This window comes from Phaethon aethereus (assembly GCF_964289735.1).
Source record: "Phaethon aethereus genome assembly, chromosome: 2".
NCBI lineage: Eukaryota > Metazoa > Chordata > Aves > Phaethontiformes > Phaethontidae > Phaethon > Phaethon aethereus.
In genome coordinates this window covers 75,760,614-75,784,874 of record NC_138582.1, presented here as the reverse complement: position 1 = coordinate 75,784,874, position 24,261 = coordinate 75,760,614, and the positions used below count along the sequence as shown (strand labels likewise).

General features: G+C 43.4%; 1 protein-coding gene across 3 annotated transcripts in view; it reads left to right on the top strand.

The window, feature by feature from the left end:
* Positions 1–4,043: 4,043 nt before the first annotated feature.
* FHOD3 (formin homology 2 domain containing 3) overlaps positions 4,044–24,261 on the top strand; it is a gene marked incomplete at its 3' end in the record, with an annotated part of 418,667 nt that continues 398,449 nt past the window's right edge. For all 3 annotated transcript variants that reach the window (XM_081996647.1, XM_081996646.1, XM_081996645.1), the window contains exon 1: positions 4,044–5,622. In XM_081996647.1, the coding sequence (XP_081852773.1) occupies positions 5,458–5,622 (165 nt within the window). In that variant the 5' untranslated portion in view covers positions 4,044–5,457. The remainder of the gene's footprint in view (positions 5,623–24,261) is intronic.

Genomic DNA, 24,261 nt, shown 5'->3' with positions numbered 1-24,261 from the left:
AGCAACTGCTACACATGCTGAAGCCCTGCTTCCTGGGAAGTGGCTGGACATTGGCTGCTGATGGGAAGTAGAGAATAAATCTTGTTTTCCTTTGCTTCCGCATGCAGCCTTCGCTTTTATTTTATTAACTGCCTTTATCTCAACCCATGTGTTTTTTTCCATCTCATTTTCTCCCCTTCCCATGCTGCTGAGGAGGGGAGTTGTAGAACAGCTTGGTGGGCACCTGGCATCCAGTCAAGGTCAACCCATCACAGAAAGCGAACTCTGTAGGATCACCATTAGAATGTCTAACAGATCATTTCCTAGGATGGTATGATCCATGGATCCAGGGCTTGATCTTTACAGATCTGTACAGGATCTTTGGACATTAAGTTATTTTGGAATTGTGTACCTTAGACTCACCTTCACCCTCAAACCACAGTATTAGCCTGTGTTAGTAGCATACAGTATTCCTTAATATACAGTATTAGCTGCCCACCATTGGAGAACAATTTTCAGTAAGAATCAACTGAATTTGAATGTGTGATTCTGCAATGAAAGCTGGATTCAGACCACCGACAATCTTCGGGGCCATTACAACTCCTTAGCTCCCAAAGAAAAAGTTTTCTGTTAAGGTGGGCTTTTCTGTGGACGTTTTCCAGTCATATGACACCCAATTCAGTTCCCACTGCAATCAGTAGAAAAACAGTTCTATAACAAAAATAATCATGTTAGAATTGTATCCTTGAGCTGCTGGCTCCTCAGTGTCCCCATATGTGGGGCAGGAATAAGCAGGCAATATTTAACGGTAGCAAGGAGCTTTGAGATCCCTGGATGAAGGAGGCTGAAATCCACAGTATTATTCTTGGTCTTGTGACAAACTGGATTTCACTTACAGACCATTATTTTGAGAAGTGTGTTATGTTATTTGCCTGTCCACACTAACAACGACGATAAATCACTCTCCACACTTCACTGAGAGAACTAAGCGTTATTTACAGATTACAGTGCGGATAAGGCAGAAATACTGTTCCCATCACTACAGTAAAGAATCTGTCAGCACTTTCATTACCATACTTCAATGCCCGTGGTTTGCAAGCCCATTTTGATTACTATGACCAAATAGACTGCTATTTTTCAGCTTTATTAGTGTTAAGTGAATAAATCATGGAAGTTAAAATTGCCTTTGTTCTCCCATAACTAAAATTGGCTTGAAGTTGAAAAAATGAAATTTGGAAAACGGTTCAATTTGTCCGAAAGAGAGAGATAAAGAAGTCAAAGGACTGGCCGCTTCACATGCTTACACTGTAATCTCATGATCATGCATCTAGCTCCATATTGACGTGATGATATACTGGAAAAACTAGAATTCCTGTGGAGGTATTCCAACTGTTCAGATACCTAGTATCATTTTTTTAAAACTGCTTAAATACATTTTTTATATTGTGTCCGGGTGGTCCTTGGGTTAAAGAATATGCTTTCAATAACCTTCCATCAAACATATATTTTTTATTTTTAATAAAAAAGAGGAAATTAAAGACAAAAAATGATGTTATTTTAACATTCAGGTTTCAACAATAATGAAACTCAAATTTAAGCTTGACACACCATCTTAACTCATTCAACAATGTTTTTTTAAGAAATGCCAATAATGGGATGAGTTAAGAAGAATAAATCAGCCCCAAATGAAAACTCATAAGTTATGTTTCATTCCTGAAAAATGTGTGTGCGTGAAGAATTTCCCCCTTATGTTTTTGTAAAAAGAACTTGGGAGCTTAAAACTGTGAACTTTACTTGATCATGCTCAGGCTTTGTTTTTTGGAAAAGGCTAGAGATGGACTCAGGAACCCCAAGGTCAGCAAGTTACACAGCCCATCTGGGTTGCCTGCCCCGGGAAGAGGACTCACTAGTCCGTGATACTACCGAAGGACCACAGCCCGGACTCTGCTGAGGATTCTGCAGAGCTCCTGAACGCTGATTTCTTTCAGTATGACCAAAGAAAAAGTGTGCGCGCTCTCTCCCTCTCTCTGAGAAGGCCTTATCTTCTCTAATGAGGAATGGGGTGAGACAACCACATATGCTGTTCTTGTCGTGCCTCTGATTGTCTTTCCAGATGCAATGCCCGTGGTGCCTCGTGCTGCGTACCTCTGACAGGCAGTATCCGGCTGTTCATTTGTATTTTACTGTGTGTTAAGGTCTTTTAAAAGCCATCTATGTTCACTTAAAAGGCTGTAGTGGGACAGAAGGAAGGCAAGTCGCCTGCTTGCCTTGTTTTAGCTGTTACACTGGATAAATACAACCTTGTGGAAGGAGGGCAGAGGAGAGAGTGCTCTGTTGCAGGCTGCAAAGCAGACCAGGGGTGGGGGAAGGACTTCTCAAAGGATGAGATATAGCTCTGCAGCAGGAGCAGAAACTGGTGACTGTTTGGAAGAGGAGGGAGCAAACTATACAGAGCCCTGGCTCAGGCTGGTGGAAAAAGACTGCACCTTCAGAAGGTCTGTGAAGAATACGTAGAAACGTGGGAAACTGTTCAAAAATGGAATTTAGACATGTATCTCTCCCTCTACACACATGTGCGCGTGCACACGCTGACCTTGTAATGTTACTCTGTTTTATCCAGCAGATCTGTGATTTCTCTTTCCACCTGTATTGTTTTAATTATAATTCAAATAAAATCCACCTTCTGAAATTCAAAGGTCTGTAGTCATTTGGGAATGTTTACAATAAGGAAAAAGTATAGGTAGATACCACTCGAAGCTCTGGCTGACTCAAGATCCTTTCACATTTGCATCGCTGCATTTTCTTTCCAGGAGCCTGGTCACAGAAGGTGTCTGCGCTGGCCACCTCATAATTGGAAATCCAGTTGAAGATCACGATGTACAATGTCTAATTCTTCCTTAGGGGATTTAGAATCTGTGGCTAGACCTTTTGATCTTGAACCTTAGAGTTACCTGATCTTTACAAGGATTGCATTTACCCTTTATTTTTGTTTTCTGGTATTGGAGGAAAGATAGCTGATGTTGTCACAGAGACATGATACAAAATCTTGGCTTCCTTGATTTATTTCAAACTGCTCTCCAAGTATTAATTCCTCTGCAATGAGACAAGTGCCGTATATTAATTAGCAAAAGTCAGGATTAATCCAATGAATAGCAAACTTATGCCTCCGCATATTGATCATTGATTAGCAGCAAATGTACAAATTCGTTTTACAAAATAGGAAGCTTAATATAAATGGTAATTATGTAAATTATGATTAACAAACCCAAAACATCCTGTTTAATCTTGACTTTATATGGTGACAAAAATGTACAATATAAATAAGCAAAGAGATATGCAGCAACACTGTTTTCTCTAGAAACTAAATTGTCAGTACTAAAGCAGATACAAAAATACATTTCTTTATAAAATACAGATTTTCAATTGCCTAGGTACAAAACTCAAAATCAGGACTTCATCGTGTGTAACTTTTGATGGTACATGAGAATCACAACCAAGAGATAGACATGAGAAATGGGGTGAGACAGGCCCTTTTTCTTGTCCAAGGTGAGAGAAAAGAAGAAAAAGAAGTGGCTAAAACATCAGCTGTAAAATATCTGAAGCAGCAAGATAGCTTCCGAGTTTTAAAATCCTTCTTGATTTTAGCAATTTTTATGCTAGATGTTCTTTTCTGAAAATATGCATAACTGCAGGCAAAACTGAATCATGACAAGCTTGTACTGAAAATAACGGAAACAGAAGGACAGACCATGTGTGGACAGAAATCCCCTTTTGTCCCAACGCTGACAAATACTCCCAAACCAGTAATCATTTTGGGAGGAAACAGTTGCTTCATGCGAACACTATGATCTAGAGGTCATGCTTTCTTCCTTAAGACATATAATTTCTGTGATAAATCCCCCCAGTTTCTCACAGCGCTACATACAGCTCTTGTCCCACAGCCCTCTCCGCAAAGGACAAAAGGAACCATGGCCGTAAAGTAGAGTGCATCCCCTCGGGGAGCTGCTCAGCCTGTGGAAATGCAGCCATTCCCCCAGGACAGCGAGACCCTTCATTCCCTGTATTTCGCCCATAACTTAACTTCGTGTTCCTGCTCCTGCGCCCCGTGCCCCTCAGAGTGAAGAGACCCAGGGCGCGCGTGTCCCCCAGCCCCGCAGAGGCGGTCGCCGGCTCCATAACACGGCGCAGAGCGGGCTTGAAGGGAGTGATGCAGTGCTCCGCACCTGCCCCAGCTGCCTGGCGCTTTGTCCCGGTCTTCCCCTCTTGGGCATGTACAACCGGGCCCAAGGCGAGCTGAAAGCTGAGGTGCGAAGCCCGGCGGCTCCCGGCACGTCTGCTGCCGGGGCTGGGGAGTCGGCCTGGCCTGTAAGCTCTGGGAAGCCAAACGAACCACAGGTACGTACGACCCAAGCGGCAAAGAGGGTTTTTGTGCAAATACGGAGAAACCCACCCAACAACCTTGGTCGAACACTCAGGTTTTGGGTCAGTTTCTAAATTTTTTTTTTTTTTTTTAAGCGGGTATTGTTTAAAGCCTCCTTTTTGAACTGGATAAACATCACACTAAAGATTTAGGACACTTCGGATGTTTGCGACAGCATGACCGAGCTTAGTGCAAGCGTGCTTCTAACGGAGGGGGGTGGGGGGTGCTCTGCCCGCGCCATCGGCTCCGCGGCACATGCCCTCACGGCGGGGGCGGCTCCCGCGCCCCCGCTTCACCCGCTGCCCCCAAAAGGGCCCCGGCGGGGCGCGGTGCCCGGGGCCGGCGGTGCCCGCCCGGGCGGCGGCCGTTATTCCACCCTGAGGCGAAGGTCGGTCGGCCCTGACAGGGTAGAAGGGAGAGCCGTGGAGGAAGGGTCCCTCCCTCTCCCCCGCCGCAGCGGGAGAGGCTGGCGGCCCCGCTCGCTTACTCTAGCCCCCTCCGCCCGGCCCGGCGCGGCGGAGGCGGGGGATGCCGGGCGGGCTCTCCTTCCCGCCCGCCGCGGGGAGGTCTCCTCAGGCCGGCGGGAGGAGAGGGACGCCCGGGCGCCCTTGAGGGCGGCGCCGCCGCCGGCGGCCGCGAGGGGGCGCTGGCCGTCCTCCGCCCGGCGCTGCGGGTCTGCCTGTGCCTGCCGCGGCAGTCCCGCTGCCCGCTCGGCGCGCAGCGGCCGGGCATGGGAGAGCTGCTGCCGCCGCTTTGCCCGCGCCCCGCGGCTCCGGCGCCGCCTCCTTTCTCGGCCTGAAGCGCGGCCGCACTCGTGGATCCCGGCGGGGAAGGGGCCATGGACCGCCTCCCCGAGGCGCGGCGGCTGTGAGGCGGCCGGCGCTCGTTCGTGGAGCCGGGAGGCTGCCGGCCGGCCAGCCTGCGCCGGGGGGGGGGCTGCGGCCGGGAGGGCAGCGCCGCTCCCAGCCGGCGGCAGGCAGGCAGCACCTCGGTGCCGGTGACTTGAGGGTGCCCGCTGCCCCTCCCGCGCCCCCGCCGCGGCGGTGGATGGACGCGCCATGGCCACGCTGGTGTGCCGGGTGCAGCTGCTGGATGACACCGACCCCTTCAACAGCACCAACTTCCCCGAGCCCACCCGGCCGCCGCTGTACACCTTCCGGGAGGACATCCCGCTCGCCACCCAGCTGGCCGGGGTTCACCGCCTCCTCCGCGCCCCGCAGAAGGTACTGGGCGGGGGGGTGGGGGGCAGCGGGCGGTGGGCAGCGGCCTCCCCCCCCGCGGCAGTGAGGAGGACGGGCCGAAAGGCGGCGTGAGGGCCCCCCCGGGCCCCTCCGGGGCGGCTCCGGGAGGGCGCCCGGCGGAGGGGTTGCCGTGCCCCGCCGGCTGCCGTGCCCCGCCGGCGCTATCCCTCGCCCCTGGCAGTACAAATATTGCCTTGAAGTCCTGGGGAGAGTCCCCCGGGAGGACGCCGGAGGGGCACCCGCACTGCTCCCGTACGTTCCCCAGCGCCTTCAAGGGCAGCTGCCTCTGCGTTAGCTGTAGCTGCTGTGCGTTTTCCTCGGGAGAAGAGGAAAAAAAGTCCAAAGAAACCCAAAACCAAGCTAAAGCCCTAGCTGGGTATCACATACTACATGCCTGTCCCTCGCCAGCGATGCCTGAGCATCTGGGCATACTGAGGAACAGTTAAAGGGCAGCCGAGCTGCGAGAAGCACAGTCGCGCCGGCGGCAGGGTCCCAGCTTCGCTGCGGTAAGGTTTAATGAGCTCGGACGGTACAGCAAGGGCTTTGGTAAAAATAGCAGTGTCTGCTGCCCTTGAAACAACCGGTACCGCTAGTCCCTCTTGCGAAGAGCTGCAGTGTGTTACTGCCACGGCCCTTGTCAAATCCTACGTATCTCTTCTTGCATACTTCTTCTAATACATATGCTGGCATCTGTAGTTCTGCCCTTGAAGTCAGGCACCCGGGCATGATCCTTGAATTTTCAGTTTTCAAAGCAATGCCGTTGATTAACAAAATAATAATGTCCTTTCATTATTATCTTGTATCTGCACATTAGTTCTGCAGAGTGCACTGAAGAAAAAAGGAAAAATGCCCACTTTTTTTTTTTCTTCCCAGAAGAAAACAAAGTAAAAGTTGTAAAACTTTATTCGTGCTCTCATGAAGTGGGAGGAGAATACTCTCTTAACATCACTTGTTGTATTATATCTTGCTCTTGGGAGTTTACGGGAAGATGACAAAGGGCTGTGTGTGCCCTTAGATTTAAGGATATCCAAAACCCCATAAAAGTATTTCAGAGAAAAGCTCTTGGAGCAGACAGAAGCTTTGCATTTGTAGAATGGTTTCTTGCATAATAGTTGCCAAGGATACAGCATCCAGCGTACAGAGCTCTGCCTAACGCACAAAACCTTTGGAAGCTCTTGGTGCGCTGGGTCAATTCTGTTTTCATGTACTTGGTCGTCCCCAATTCAGAGACTGGTCCCATTGTTTTCAAGGGAGGCTTTTTTTTGGAGTCAGAGCTAATTAAAAGAAGGGCAGGACGGATTCCGACACCTAATGAAGTAAATAAAAAAGATAGTTTAAAATTTGGATTTACAGTTAATTCAATCTCATTTTCAAGGGTATTCCACTGTGTTGTGTTTTGCCTTTACTTTGCTTGGAATACTGTCCTAGCATTTTTTTTATAACCCTATACTAACCAAAACCCACCCACAGTCTCATGTCTTAGGAGCCACCCAAAAACCATGGCCACTTCTATACGTTTAACTCCTGCCCTGTGTTTCAGCATGCAGCGTGTTTCTCAAGTTTAATTCATGTTTGGAAACAACTTGCAGGATTTGAAAGATGGCCTAAGTCCCTAGAGGTGCTGTAAACCTGGCTATTGAAAGATAGCTGCTCTGCTAAAGGCAAGCCCTGGCCCAGTGACTTGTTAATCTGAGGTTCTGACTCTTGCAAACATTCTGTTTCTGCTGTTGTAATGATGTGGGCAGGCTCACTGAAATCCACTTACATGGTTACAGTTACCTTTGTGTTTGCAGAACCAGGGCCTGTTTCTGGAGTGCCTTAATTATGTCTCTTGGCCTTCTCTTAGCTTCTACAAAGAAAAAAAAAAAAGGAAGTTGATTAGACTTGTTTATCTTTACTAGTTATACTGAAAGCTTAGTTCTTTGGGTGCATTTGCAGTTAGTGCAGCCTTTCTGTGTTTGGTATTACATCTCTGTGTGCATGATTTTGTAGAACCAACTGATTTGTGTCTCTCTTTAAGGACAGGCTTTCCCTTTTCTTTTTCAGAGGTGGGGATATTCTTTCTGCAGCTTTTCCTCAAGACTGTATTCCCTTGGTCTCTAGAAGATCACCACATTAGTTGACTGAGAAGGATTTTGCTCCATTTCTTCTAGAGATCAGGACAAACTGTGTGATCTCGGAGGAATGCAACTGTCAAAGCAGAGCATAGGTTGAAAGTCAGGTGTCAGTTCACGTTGACACGTTTGAGGCTTGATTGATTAATTGCTTTGAAAATTAGTGAGCTAATGGATTAATGGTCCATTTAGTATCTTGATGGTGACTAGAGCAACATATCTTGAAACAGACTTAGGAGTATTTAGCTCAAATACGTAGCAACGCAGATGTCTAAAGCATTCCCGAAATCTTAGAAACTGTTGACCATTTTGCCAGCAAGTTCGAATGATCAATGCTAGTTTTCTTTCATCAGTTTTTAAGTTATCATCTTTTGACTTGGATGAACATTCACTTATTCTCTGAACAGAGGTGCCAACTTCAAATCACCGGCTGGTTTGTACATCTCCTCATAGCCGATGTACTGCTGTGGGATGTACTTGAGAGAGTGAAGTCAGCAGTGGGAATCCAACTCACTTCAGTGGGTGTCAGATTTTGCCATTGTGGAGTTGGAATTTGTAGTGACGACGGTATTTTTGTAGTTAATAAAATAACTTTTATCTTGCAAGTCATTGTAAGTTAAATATTTTAAAAATTAAGAAGAAAACCATTTAAAACGCAAATAAAAAATGCTTCGATGTTCTGACCTGTAATAGTATGTCATTAGGACCTTTTTTGTAACCAACAAATGTTATACTTTGACTCCAAAGGGCAGCATTTCTTCAGTCCAGGAAGTAGAACTTTTGATTTCTTATGTTGGTTTTACTACTTCTCTCCAAACTTACAAGTATACTTGAGTCTGGATGCAAGTCTAGATCTGTAACATGTCTTCTGAGTGGTAATGTTTCTAGATCCTTGTGGAGGAGCGCAGTGAAATTAGGTGGCTGAGTTCTACGAACCCTGGCTAGGCTGGGCATTACCATCCTGAATGCATCAAGTATCTGGATGAGGTGGAGCACCTAAACCAGTTGATGGGGAAACCTGAGAAGAAAAGTGTCTGCAAACCTTCTTTCCCTTGGAATTAGGTGCCTAACTGTAACCTCCTCCCTCACCTATTTTCCCCTGCTTCTCTCTGGGCACACACTTTTCCCTACAGCCGTATCTCTGGCTGACGCATCTTGCTGTACCCTGGGTTGCGCTCAGTTCTGCCTTGTGTGTGCAGCAGGCATGCCTGGTGCACACGTGCTGAACGGAACCCACGGGGCACGGCGCTGTTGTCAGGAACGCTTGCCTGGGCTGTCCCCCGTGGTTTCGGGAGCCTTGGTGCTAGATGGTGACACACCATCTTACTTGCTGATGCAATGAAGCGCCACAAATTCTGTTATGGTATTTTTAGCCACATCTGCAAATTCTTGCTCTGTAACTAAGCTACGTTGCAGAGCTTTTGTGGGTTGCTTATATTGATCTGACTGCCCAAGGTGCCATTTTGGATTTGGCTTTTACTGGTTTGTTTCTGAGGATTTTAGGTCTCTCTTACTGTCTGTTATATGAATAAGAACTGGATCTAGTCTGGACTCTGAATTCAGATATCCCTTTTGACTATTTCTGTGAACCTTGGGAAAATTCAGACCTGGATCTAAATTTGTGGCTCAGGCCCAGTGCCAATAATGCGCTTTGAATCTAATTTGGTACTTTGGGTTTGTTGGTTTTGAATTGCTTTGAGTTACTTGATACTTATGACTTGCTGACACAGGGTCATTCAGGAAAGTGGATATATATACATGGCCGATGTCAAGTGGTGTGCTTTTTTTAGAGATCATCTTCATTTTAACTTATTCATATAATTACAGCTTGCTCAGTATGTTGCCATATTCTGTTTTCAGATCCCACGGTAGTGGTCAATGTTGGGGCAGCTGTGTAAGAAATACATATAGTAATAGAGGAAATCACACTAAGTTATCAAGAAAATGTAATTGGAACACTTTGTGCAATAATGGAAAACAAAAAAACCTCACAGTGCATATGGTGTACTGGTGGTCATGGTGGAAAGGGGAGATCTAGTGCTATAAGGGTAGTTGTTTTGACCTCCTGTTCCCTCTGAGAAAACTGGAGGCAACTTCTGTGTTTAAATCTCTTCCAAGAATTTGTAATTAGGAACAGTGTAATTCAAAAAAAACCAGTGGCATAAGCAAATAAATCCAGTGAGCACTAGAGGGATTCGGGAGTTTCATTCATAAAGAAACCATCCAGATTTCCGTCTTCAGCTGCTGTGATTTAGCCCTAGATTAAAGCCAGGGCTTCCTCTGGGGCATGGTGTGATGTAAACTGATAGCAGGGGCTGTTCCACTGGGTTGTGTCCTGGCATGGAGCTCAGCTCTGGCATTGAACTCTGTGCCAGGCTCTATCCTGGCATCAACCTCAGGTTTCCTGAGAGAGAAAACCTACCAACTGACTCCTTTTCCCTGGGTTTCCCTGAAACACAGTGACATTAAGAAATGCCCTAGTGCACAGAGGCTAGGCAGAAGCGGAAGAAGAGAGGATGGTTTGGATCCTGATCCTGCTGGAGGTAGCGGTAAACAGAGCAGCCGTTCTCTGAAGAGAGTATTTTTGGGTTGGTCATTATGCTATTCTGGGGAGCTGAAGAATAGAAGGTGGAAACTGGAATATCATCGTTGTCCCAGGGAAAATGAACGCACAGGCAGGGAAAACTGGCCGATACCTTCTGCAAGTGTTGCTGCTGAGGACTGGGCAATATTTTAGTTGAGGGCTGTCAAGATGCCTAGGTCTTTTATATGCTCCCTGAGGCAGGTGGACATCAGCCCTTTCGCATCCTTCGAGGGAAGAGGGGATTTAACACAACGGTTATTTCCACTAGGTTTCCAAAGTGCTCTGGATCTAGCGAAGTATTTCTGAAGCTGACAAAATCCTGTGCTTCAGGAGACTGGGCCTGCAGTGGTCATGTGTGCTTGAATTTTCTGTTTTATGAGGGCAGAGGGGGTAGGATCCAGCTCCGCCTTCTGACTTGAAAGCACAAGCTGCATCAGAGTCCTCTATGAAACACAGTCTTCTGGGGAAGTACAAACACCTGCCCAAAAGCACAACTGTGAAAAGCTGCCCAGTCTCTAGCAGCTTATTGTCTTCTGCAGTGTGGGCCTCCAGAGGAGCAGAGAGACCAGTGCAGCAGATACAAAGTAACAGTCAAATGCTGGGCTTTACCTCTGGCAGTTTAAGGTAAGAGGACTTTGAAGTTCTTGCAAGGTTCTTCTGACAAGTTATAGTTTGGGCAAGTTACAGTTCAGTTCAGTGGTTTTGATCTGGGCTTAAAAGCTGTATTGTAAGAGCAGGGGAGCAGACCTATCCAAGAGATCTAATTCCTGAATTTGACACTTCTTTTCAAGTCTCTCAGTTTGGCTGCTCATAGCTCAAGAGTCCTTTTAGAGCTCAGTCTCAAGAATGATGGGAGCGAGCACGCTGGTAGTCTCAGAGTACCGCTAAATTTTGAAATCCCATACTGGTGAGGTGCAGCCTCTGGAAACTTGCATCACCATGGGTTTACTGGAGGTTTGTAATCAAACAAAGGAGATAAATAGGAAGAAGTTAGACCTTGCTGTTATCATATCCCAAGTTTTGTACTTGCAGTTACAAATTTTGGTGTTTTCTTTCAAAACCAGTTGTAGATACCTCCTTTCTTCCAAGATTGTTGCATGAAGATCGCTAATGGCTTCAGTTAGCAAGAGACTAAAACAACTTCAGTCTGTATCTGTGTTGGTGGAGGAACGGTCAGAGAAAGATGTGGGACCTGGCATGTTGCAATCTCCTGTTCTTCCTGTGTTGTCCCAAATAAGAACAAGAGTTCTAAAAACTTTTAGGAAGAGTTTTTTCTTTCCAGTGCTTGCACAGCCATCCTACCTTGCCAGTAAGTAGGGTCTAAATGAGAGTCCTTTTTCTGTCTTATCTCACTCACTGGATTGTGAGGATGAGTATTACAACCCTTTTACAACTGTATGCAGGGCAGTTGGGCTGTGAGTCTCCCATCCATCGCATTATCACCTATGACAATGCTACTTGGTTTTACAGTCCACTTCTCTGACCGGAATTCATCTAGGACAGGTTGGTACCTCTAGTCTTTCAAGAAGTGTCATGTATTTTTCGGTGACCCCGAGTGGTCTGGTCTGGGGCTATACACCTTCTTGGGCAAACAGTGCTTCAGTAGGCTGTACCCATGTGCTAAGATACTACTCCATTTCCAGCTCGGAGGAAAGAGTGCCAGCTACTACACTTCTGTCATCACTTTCCACACCACCTGGATTGCATTATATTAATATTAACTTTATATTGTATCACAGTTATTAAAAAGACAGCTAGGAATGTTGTTACATATTTTTAGCAGAGGAACAAGTTGGGACAAAAGTAGCAGTGAGCTCTGTAGTAGGCCCGGCTACCTAGAAACATGTGCAACCATCTGGTATATGAAATTATTGAAGTAAAGGTGAGTGAGACTTGAAAGTTCACTATCCACATGTCATCAGCTTAACATATATATGTTAAAAAGATGCATTGCAGTTTCCAATTCCAAACACTTAAAAACAAGTAATTCTGTCATTCCCAGCATTTTAAGAATGCTTAAAAGAAAGGAAAAAAAAAAGGGGGGGGGGGGGAAGAAAAAGGCTTAGACCTTTTCCTTTACTTTCAGTATGACTACTTGATTTCAGTATGACTATTTTACTACTAAACTGATCCCCAGTCCATTTTGTGACTAGGATGTTTACTTGAATTACAGAGTCCTGGAAGATTGCTAATTTCAATCTTGGATGCCTAGTCACTATTGCTAAACAAGGGCAAAGCATTATTATGAATCTCTTGGTCATGTCAGTCATTATTTTACATGGTAGTACTCAGTAGGCTGAGTAGCAAAGAGGGGAGTGACTGGAAAAGCAGTTTCATCTCCTTTTAGTCCTAGTTCTAGAGTGATTTTTAAGACAAAGAATATAAACTTAGAAAAATGGGACTTGGACAGTGTTGCCTTGCATTTACTAACAGCTAAACTCTCTTGATATCACGAAGATGAGAAAAAGCTGCATAAATAAACCATTTGTAGTACAAAGTCAAGGCAAGTACGTGTGATTACATGCAGTAGTGTAGGAGTGTATGGTTTGAAGCTTTATGGTCAAGCAGCCACAAAACCAGTAAGCTCTATCTTGTGCTTTGTGTTGGTAAACCAGTTGTATTGCTTTAACTCTATTGATACAGCTAAAGCAATACAGTTTTCCTCTTGTACATACATACATGATTATATTGGAATAAAATGCACTTACAGATAGCTTGTATTTCCCTATTTAGGAAAAAAAGTTATGCCTTCATCTTGGCTTTTGTGCTGTCTTCTGCTTTTAGAACTACAGACTATGCCAGTTAAAAAGATAATTGTAAGTAACATTGATATTGATTCAAAAAAGAAAACACAGGACATTTCAGCGCTGTTCTTTGAAGCTAGTTGCCTCAGATTTACTCACAAACACTTCAACCTTTGTAAGTGACATTAAGAAAATAAGCATTTTCTTTAGACCTGTAAATACACTAGTGCGGCCACATGTAAGAGCTTCAGAGGTGAAGCAGCTGCTTCAGCTGCTGCTGAACTGCCTGGGGATTTTGTGTCTAGCTTTTTCTGATGGCTCTGTTACCAGCAAGGAGAAGTTCCTGGCCCATCTCTGGTGGGGCTGCTCAGCATGTTCGTTGTGAGCCACCTGGTGTGATTTGGGAGCTGGCAAAGGAGGCAGCTGTAGCTGTAGCTAGGCTGCTCGTCCAAGGGTCATGTGCAAGGTAAGGCTAGCTGAAAAAGCATATCCTGTCTGTTTTCTTACTTCATTACTATGAGGCTATTTTACAGTAAGGTTTGCAAGGAAAGAGTCAAATAGCAGGACGTGCAGTCAGGACACCAATAGGAATTTCATCTGCGCTAGTGAAATGCCGAATGGGGACTTATGCCTGGTTTTTGTCAGGGTGGAACAGAACTTCTGAATTTTCTCCAAAGCATCAGTAATGACCCTGTTCTAGCTGTGAGGCATGCATATGAGACTTCTAGTACTTGGAAACACTTGGCATTTTATGGGAAGTGGAGAAATTGAAAGACCTACATATCTACCCTCTGTGTTTATTACCACACTGCAGCAGCTGTCTCTGGAGCGTGACCTTTGGCTCCACTCACAAAGGCATTTTTTTTCCCCCTTCATCTCTAGCATTGTGAGGGAGTTGGCTTGTAAAAATCTGGAGTCCTCTGTCCTCTTTATGGGAGGTCTTGGTGTCTCTGTTGGGGGAGACCCTCCCAGGTTTACCAGGCAGAGGATTAAGGATACCTGTTGAACTTTATTCTTTGCACCTGAGAGGTGCTGCAATCCTGCAGGGCCTGAGCAATTAAAGGCAGTGAGCAGCTGGTGAAGAAAAGGGAATAAGCAACAAGGGGGAGAAGGAAAATGGTAGTTTCCTGCAGCCCTTGGAGGAAAGGGAAGACTCCTGAAACTGTGAGGTTTATCTGTGCTTCCCTGTTTCACAGGCAGTGAGGAGCTCTGTGGCTGACCATGCCTATCAAAAGTAAGAGAATTTGTGGGATTTAGTTTGTGTTTTTCTGTGGGTTTTTTAAAAAACTCGGTTGCTTTCCAAAGGATGCAAGGACTGAGAAGCCTGATAGCGGTGAGTGCTAAGGAAAGGAGGTGAGCTGCAGGCTCGCCCATGTCTGGTTATGAAGTGTGTTGTTACTCTGAATTTTGAAAGTTTCCCTTATGAGGCAGATTTCATTTAAGTTCTTCGTTTTGGCGTCTTTATAGGAAACTGTAATGTGACTTGAAAATGCGTGGTTTTTGAAAAACTGTGTGCTTGAGGAAGGAAAGGCATTGCTGGGGAAAACTACCCTATTTGTGCTTTTCAGTCTCTACACGTTTCTTCCTTATTTTCTTCATTCTTTCTTTCAAGCACTCTGTATCATGCTACCAGTTGAGTCAAGCTTCTCTTACAAACGCAGAAGGACTGTAACTCTCCAGCAACCACAAGTAAGATAGTCAGGCTTTATTCACAAGTGGAAAAGCAGGGTATAAGTAAAACATGGTATTTTATTTCAGGCAGATGTGACTGATTTAACCTGTTAGTATTCTAAACCATTAATATATTGCAATGATCATTGCCGGTCACAGTTGAAGGACTCATTTTTACTGTGAGTTTTTTGTTCTGGTTTGATTATAAATACATGAGATGTTTTGTCTTGTGGCTGTACAAGGCAGAATGAAGGGCACCACTTCTGGATTTAGTATCCACTGTTTTGTTTGCCTGTGACCCAAGTGCTCACTTCCTGTCCTATGCACCCTTTATTTTATGTTGTAATACTCCTCATTATGTTTTCTTGTTTATGTCCCCTTTCCACATTTTTGAGCAGAGGTGAGCTTGAATTACTGAAATTAATAAATCTTGTTTAGATGCTGAGTTCAATTGTTGCTTTCTTGAGCCTAATTAAAAAGTTATCTGCAGTATTGTTTCAGCTACTGTATGGTGGTTTTTTTCTGCCTTCTGTGTGTGTTAAGTAGTATGTAGTTAAGAAGCTTCTTCTGGAATGAATTTTGGCTTAAGAAGGAAAATGAGCCATTTTTCTGATGAAGCTGCATGTTGTGGGGGAAATGGTGGAAGAAGATCCTGATCTTTTAGCAGGTAAAGGAGCATAGTTTCTGAGACTTAGGCTGTGTTTCTCAGTTCAGATGCAACTTAATTATGCTTTTAGGTTTCCTGTCTTCTTGATGGACTTTTTTTTGTCTTGGTTTTGAAACATGGGTGAAAAAAGCCACCACAATTATGAATGTGAATTTATACTAAGGGTGTGCTCATATCTTTCAGTTTCTGAACGTACTGTTCAGCTTCTCAGAGTTCAGTTTTTCTGGTGCTTTTATTTCATTTGCTGAAGAGAAGTGATCAGCACTCGAAGTGCCCCTCAGAGAAACAGCTGCCTGTACTAAGTTTGAAATCTGGAAGCTTGCAGTAATGGAGAGAATTATCTCAAGATGCAGCTATCCTTTCTTTGCTAATTAATGTGCCTAAATTTATATGTGTGTTTAGCTTGAAAGTCTTCGGAACATGTATGTGTTCCTTGTAGTCTTTCTTTCTCTCTTATCAAGGGGTCTGAAGGAAACCTGTCCTGATGTTCATCTGTACAAAGGTGAAGAGGAAGAGAATACTGTTCAGGCTAGTTTTCAGAAGCTGTATCAGAAAAGATTAATGGTCCTGAGAAACTGGTAATGAAACATGGCCTTACTCTTCCTCACATCATTGATTAGTATTCAGCTCTGGTTTTAGTATATAAAAGTCATTACTGTTTGATAGGTCATTTAGCTATATCGTAGAGGGTAAGTGATTGCATCGTGGTGTCACTTCTATTTTGTTTTGATAGTCTGAAAACATTAGGTCCGAAGTCTGAAGCTGTCTGTTACACAGCAAGATTTATTTTTTCATTTTTTTAAAAGTCTGTATAGTTGCAGGGGGAAAGCCTGAAAATGTGACTCCTGAAGATTAAAAAGACAGCAAGAGCTTAACATTTTTAATTAAGAGTTAACACTTGAGTGTATAAGAACTTCTTGGCTTGAAGAAAAGAAATTTTAATTTTATTTTTTTTTCAGTGTTACGGAAGACAGGTATTTAAAAGCATCCTTGCAAATGCTGTTTCAAAACAGGTCCTGTAACTGCTACCTCAGCACAGAAATTCAGGAGCGTGCGGGGTGAGGACTGAGTTGTCTCCTCATTGGCATTGTTTTCAGGACAGGAGTGAAGCAGGCTGCTTCAGCGTTGACAAAGCTAAGTCATCTGAACAGCTGCCAATGAAGGTAAAAGGATATTGATTTTCAAAGTTGTCAAAATGTTGTCTGTCTTTCATGAGTGCTAAATCATATTGAAAGGAATTGGAGTAAAACTGTGACTTACTTTAATGTTTTCCTTTGTGGACTATTAATCAAGATGGGCAAGATGTGAGTGTACACTCTGCTGATAAAGACATCCGCTAGCACAGAGCAACTGTCTGTCTAGTGCTGCTCCTCCCAACGTTGACTCTAGTTTACCATCACGCTCTCTTAACATGTTTCAACATGTAATTGCATTGGCCAATATACAGCAGCATGGCTGTCTTGGGCTTTAATCCTAGCTGTTGTAAGAGTGCTGATTGAATTGCAGGCTAAAAATAGGCTTTACTCAGACGTGCTGTATATTATCAGTTGCGCTCTGCTTTGGCAGTTTGTTGGTAACGTGACTTAATTAAAAGTTGACAAAGGCAGTAGTCAGAATGATGTCCAGCGACTTCTAGGATTTTATAGTTGAATGAGGTATTTTCTTAGCTTGATGAAGTTGGATAGTATGGTTACACCTCAAATAAGTGACCTAGTGTATTAAATTCTTCGATAGTTCTGGTAGGCTGCTAAAGGAATGTTCTTGCCTTAAAACCATTCTTTAGATTGATGTTGCTTCTGTGTTAAAGGCACTGGTAACAGCCCATAGCATTTGGAAATCATTACAGCTAGGTGTGATTTAAGTGACAAAAAGGAGATTAGAAATACGTTTCAGTGTAAGGTGAGCTATATTTACTTCCTTTATGTCATTTTGGTTTGTCACTGATACTCTAACAAATATTTTGGAAAGATATATGCAGCTGACGAGGGGAGAATTGCTTGCTATCTCCTGAGTAGTCATCAGCTAGTGTTATTTTAAGAAGTCTCAAGGGAGATTGATTAAAATTATGCTGTCATGTTCTTCATCCACCAAATTAGATTTCTTGAAATAAAAACAGTAATCTAAATCTCTGAGATAATTAAGCACCAGCTCATAAAATATGGTTTGGAGAAACACTCAAATGAGAAAACAAAACTTTTTCCTCAGTGAATTCTTCTGAAGGAACCGGCATGGGATGCAGGCTGCCAGGTACTCAGTCTCTGTGCTTAAATGTTAAAATCAAGAAAGGGAAAATAAACTGCAAACAATTACTATAAAAAGATTACTTTCTTGTATGATTGTATGTATATGTAGATGCAATCAAAGCAATGTTATACCTACCTTTGTTTTTTCATGTTGGTTATTTGTCCATTTCTTCTAAGTAAGTTGAGTCAAGGCTGAAGTGTGTTCCGTAGGTGAGTCACAGGAGGTTAATACTGAAGTTGAAGTCATGCCCGCGTGTTACTTTTTAACAGGCTGGCTGTTTGACAACTTAAAATAAAAGTGACGGATCTCATGGTGTATTTCGATGTGGCTACTAATAATTTGCGTGATTTGAGTTATTTATGAAGGCAGATTCTGAAGAGAACCAAAGGCTGATGGTGGTGTGGTGATTGTACATGAGAAGAAGAAAAAAAAAAGAAGAGGGAAGATCTAGAAAGTTTTCCTGGCCCGGAAACAAGAACACAGTCATGTGCAGGTTGTTAGCCAAATTTAGTATCTCTTGTAGACTGTGCTTTGTCAGTTGTAACTTTGTGAATAGGTGTTATGTCAAGACGTTTTGCAGGAGGATCTGTTCTAGCAAACTGAAACCCTTGTTTATTTTTGGATATCTATGTTAAATATTGATAGGATTTGTTGTGAGCAATTGTAATTAGCTGCTTGGGGAAGTATATGAGTGATTTGGCATGAGTCTTCTTACCATAGCCTGTAACAGCACAGTTGTGTAACCTTGTGCTTGTACTACCAGGGAATTTGACTCTCCTATTTGCTGTTGCAGTGAAACCTATTTTGGCTTGATTGTAAAGCTGTCACCACTGGGCAATGACCTGAGTGGTGCTCACATTAGTGTCCACCTTCATGAGCTACTAATGGAAAGGGAAAAACCTATTTACTTAATCAGATGCTATTGAAGCTAATTACTGCGTTTAGTTTGTTTTTGTTGCAGAGCAGGGAGGTGTGTGCAAATCCCCAGCCCCAGAATGTTTATACAAGCACATCCAAGTGTTTGGGCAATTACAAAGGCCCATGTAGCAAAGCAATGTTTGTGCCATCTCTCATTCTTCCTACCCTTCCCCTTGCTGTTTTGCAGTATTGCAGCCTGCAGCATAGCACGAGGCGCAAGCTCAATTTACAAGTGATGGTGGTTTGCGGGTCACTGTGAGTCAGCCTCTTCAAGGAGACAGATTTTGGCCACTGATGATAACTACTTTGTTACTCTTGATGGATGAAGCCATGGTGATGCCTATTTTGTGCATGGGACAACTGTCTCAAGTAACCAGGGCCTGCTCCTTTCTTCCACTGTAGGTAACAGTGGAAGAAAAGTAGCCATGAGAAAGGCTGTAGTTTTTCAAGAAAAGTACATATTTAAAAACTGGAAATAGTAGTATTGTAATTTCTTGATTCTCAGAAGCAATTTCTGGAGGGCAGCCTATGAAAAGGGTGCTGCCGTAACCTGCAGTGCTAACAAAAAGATAAACGTGATTTCATGACTAGCTTAAGCTGTGTATTACAACCTAATATTGAAAGCCTTGTGTACTCGTGCCCATATTCCTTAGTTATAGTTGAGTAACATACTGTTAGTTGCAGAGATACTCGCACTGGGTAGCATAAATCTGACTTGTAATTTTTGAGGTCACTGAGTGAAGAACTTTGGTTTCAAGTTGAGGACAGTTAAAGCTTTGGAGCCCTTATATGCAGGTGGATAGAACTGGCAGAGCTACTATACTAGTGCAAAAGCAAAAACCAAACAGAACCCTTGTAGTACCAGACAAAGCCTACCTTGCCCTTGGATGCACACATACATTTGTGGAGGAATGGGGAATGCAAAATAAATATCCTCTTTCCTGTATTAACTCTTGGATAATAGCCATTCCTTCTTCGCAGAAACACAGAGGTTTTGGAGCATGGGCCATCAGCTCTTTGGGCGCAGGAGCGGGTGGGTGGGTAGAGGAGAGTGGTGCCTGGGATTCCAGGAGAAGCTCTTCAGCTCAGTGTCTCCTAATGGCAAAATTGGCTTGAAGTTTAAATACCAGTGTTGCTGCTGGCAGATTTTAGAGTTAACGTTTTGTTTATGCAGTTCTCCTTTGGGTGTTACATTGTGCCCTTAGCATAGTCTTCTAAAGCCATGCAAAGCAAAACAAAGTACTAAGCCGATGAGCAAGCTTTTATTGAACCTTGTTTTGTTCTTGTCCAGGAAAAAAATAGGTTTGTAGTGACTCTGTTATTTTATGATTTGTGGGCAGGGGAATTATTTTGCTGTCTTTAAATTCTTCAAGCTTCTGTAAGTGAAAATAAGGTTAAAGGAGTATGTCTATTGCTTGGAACAAAAAAATATTAAGTCTTTCCAGCTTGCCTGAAATAAGTGTTATAACTGAGCCAGCCCCTGAAAAAACTTCCACAACTCATTTCACAAATGAATTGGTATCCAGCTATTTTATTGGTTGGGAGGAAAAATACTTACATATCAGTGTCATATCAGCAAGTGCCTGAATTTGCTGTGAGGAAGAGAGTGTCTTTTTAATGTATCTTGGATGAAACATGTTTAAGTTATGGTTTTAATATGATAGTTCAATGTAGTAAAAATGCCCAGTTAGTGCAATAAAAATGTATCTAGATGGACTATTTTTTCCGAAGCGTAAACCTCACATTTGAAAGTAGTTAGTTGAACATTTGTTGGAAAAGTTTTTGGGATTAAAGGTTTTACAAAATTTGTCATGATAGTGATGTCAATACCTGCTTAATCAGGTTGATTTGGAAACGGACCTCTTGCCAACATTCAGTCTCCTCCTTTGCCTGAAGGGACCTGTATCTCCATTTCTGACCTCTCCAGAGGGTGCCGTCACTGTTAAATGCGAGTGGACCATTCCGTATTTGTATTAAAAATAGAAATCAAACATACAGGGCAGTGGTGATGTTTGACAATATGACACAGGCTGCAATCACCCTAGTTTTGGCATGTTGAATTATGTAGTTCACACAGGGAAGGTGTTAATGAGACTTGCCTGCGGGATGTGCTTTTAAATGAGCTTAGGAGCCTTTTAACTGATGTGTTTCCTGTTAGAATACTAGTGATATTTGGAATTGTATTAATGAGTAGGAACTCAGTTTAAAAAACAGTATACATTTTTGCTATAGCAGTTTAGGTCATATAAATTGGGAGAAAGTAAAGAAGGAACATATAAATGAGAAGCTAAATAAAAATACCACATTAATCTTAACACTGGATTTGAGAACGGATTTTTTTGAGCCACCCTCAGTTTTTGGGAGAAACTATAGAGAATGAATGATGGGAAGAGATTTACTTGCAAAAATAATTGTTGAAGGAACACACCATATTGGCATATGTAGTGAGAGACTTTCTTGATGTGTAAGGTCCTCTCAATGCAAATATATTTTAGTTAAGTTTAGTCTTACCAGGTTGTACTGGGACGGTTGTCAGAGGTGAGGCTATTTTCTCCATGCTCTTGATGACACAGTGCTGGCTAATACTTTGACTCCAGACCAGACCTTACAGTAAGTAATTTTTTTATTTTCCTGTGTGTCTCCATAGCACGGTGATGGATGACTGGTACTTAGAAGCCATTTTCCTAGTTGCTTAGCTATTGACACTGAGGTTTTCTAGATATAGGTCAGAGGAGGCATTTTTCTTGGAAATTTGAGTCATCTCAAGTGGATGCAGTGGACTAGTGGACTGTGAGTATGGCCTTAACATGCAGCTCAGCTGGACTCTCGAATGTTATTTTTTCAGGAGATCTTTACAGTGGAGCAACAGCTTAAGCAGTAAGTCTCTGTAGTAACACTATCCTTGTGTAAATCACAGTAATTGTTTTATCAACCAAAACCTTGGTCCTTCCTTCAAACATATTGTAGATATTACTTGGTTACTGAACAGACACATAGTGCGCTTTGAGCACAGCTGATATGCATCCTTTATCTCGCTTTTACTTGTGATTATGTACTTCTATTGTCTGTTACCCCTTTGTTAGTGTGCTTTGATCATACTGTCATATTATTCAGTCTGCATAATGTAAGACTAAACAGCTTCTGGTTTGTACTTGTCTGTTCAACTTGATAGTTCTGCTTTTTCTCCTTCCTGGGAAAAAAATACACCCTACTTGGTATTGGAATGGCTGTTTCATCACAAGCCATCATTTGGGCTTGTGTATCAGTCAGGCAGCAACTGCTATAGCCTTTGCATGGAATTTTTTGTATTTCTTATATTGTTTTAGGTTTGCAAGCAAATGAAATGTTACCAAAGATTATAGAGCTGTGTGAATCTTGACATGTTAAAGGGTAACTCAGCAGAGCGGTTTGCAAACCAAAAGTACTCTTGGCATAAGTATAACCATAGACAGTAATGAATATAGATTCCTTTCTCATAGCATTGTGTTGAGGATTCGGCAACCACTATGTCTTTTCCAGGCAAAGGAGGGTCGGCTTGTTATTGTGACACTGTTGTTTAGCAGTCAGGGCTGACCCTTCAGGAATGGAAATCATTCAATGATTTGATTCCACTCTTTGGAAGATGATCATAGTGTACCAAAAAGTTCTATGACTGGGGAAAAGAATCTCTTGAATATTTTGTGCTAAATGTGCCACTGTTCTCAAGTGTGACTTGATGCTGAATTCCAACCAAGGCCGTAGCGGGAGGGAATCGGAGACCCCTGGGTCAGCCCCTGACGTGTTATGTTTTCATTTATATGCTGAGGTGCTCTTATATGCCTTTCTGCAACGTGACCCTCTGTGCCCTAAAGCTATGTAGGCTTTGTTGTTGTTGTTTTATGGATTCAGTTTCCTGGTTTGGTGTCTCACCGCAACGAGTGACTGAGAGCTGTTTCTGTCACCTTTGCGTGGCAGGGAGCCCTGCTCCCCCCACAGCTCACAGGGCTGTTAGGGTGTGTAAATATCTCTAAAGTCTAGACTATCTCAGTACTGTCAGGATAAAAAAAGTTACTGCACATGCCTGATGGCTGAAATCTTTAATCCACTGATGCTTTAGTTCTCTGGAGGAGCCGTAGGTCTCGCTGGCTGTGGCATAGGCTGGCCTCTGACCACCTCTCCTGTAAGAACTGACAGGAGGTCGCTGGGGACCACATCAGGTGTTTCAACCAAAACTCAAGCTAATGAAGTGAGTCTGCTAAAATTCAAATGAATTAAAACCCATCCAAACAAAAACATAGGTGTTATTTAGCTTGATGTGGCCTTACGGCCTCGTCATGTGGGCTGTCTCCTTCCCTTCGCTGCCAGCTCTCTGGGGGAGAGGGGCCAGCTGGGCCTTTGTAGCCCGTCACCTTTCTTCACGCGCAGTTTGGTCGTCGCCTGACAGCGGTTGAGGCGGTTGCTGATTCGGCCTCTGCCCAGGCAGCCTGTGGGGAGACCGGAGATGTGAAGGTTGCTTTTGGAGCAGGGACCGTCTGTGTCGGGACCAGCTAACCTCCACTTTTCTGGCATTTTGGGGGCTTATGGTCACAGGCCATCTTTCTAGGTTGAGTAGGAGCAGGGAGGCAGGCAGAGGCCAGGCAAGGTCCTGAAACTTAAGATCCAGTGCCAGTGGTGGCCAAGACTGCAAACGCTCTCTGTAGGAGGATTTTTGCTGCCCTGATCTCCTACAGACAGGAAAACCAGCATTGCCAAAACTAATGCGGGGAGCCTAATGCAGGGGTTCAGAGATCCTGGGTAAGCTTAAACAGCGAAGCTTCGCTCTCAGGACTTCTGTCTGTCACGTACTCGCAGTGTTGCTGGCTTTTGTACGCAATGCTGAACTTTGTGTCGTGGCTCCCCTCCGCTGTAAGGACATAGTTAACACTTATATAACAATTGCAAAGTGTAGTAGAAATTGACTGCAGATCTATGCTCTAGGCTGTTTACAACCCCCTACCCTGATTATTTAATAAGTTGTTTCTAAAGAAGGGCTATATTTATTCACCAGTAATCCATATTTTCAAATGGCTCAGGAAGGGCAGTCAGGACGAATGAATTGTGTGTATTAACTTTACTGGTGCATAGGGCTTGTGGTTACTCATCAGTGCAATTTCTTATTATGAACATAGTGCAATTTTGTATCATAAACATTATGTCTAACTGGAAAAGAAGAGAGTAAAAGAGAAATATCATAGATTTCATTCTTATACTAAAAATGTTTTGTGCCCCAATAAACATAAAACCAAGATGTTTAAATTTTTTGCTAGTGGAGCTCAAGATATGACTTCTTACAATTAGTCTATTTAAAAAAAAAAAAATCATTCCATTAAAGATTATCTTCTCTGAATATGTTCAGGGAAAACACCTAATTGAGACAAGAACATACCTTCTTCAGAGCTAAACAAAATTACATACTCTAAGCAAATCCTTGTAAGCTAGGTTGCCAGAGCTTTCTACTTTGTTCTGAGACACAGGAGGTATTAAAGATGACTGTGCGTGCAGGTTTGTGGAAGAGCTGGGCTTGTGGTGAGAATGAGAAGTCAGTGTATGACTATAACTATGATGAGATCTGACTCTCATTCCAGTGAGGGAGAACACTTACTTTTTGTTTGCTCCCTACAAATCAGGACCTTAATCTTTTCCTGTTTGGTATTTCCTAAT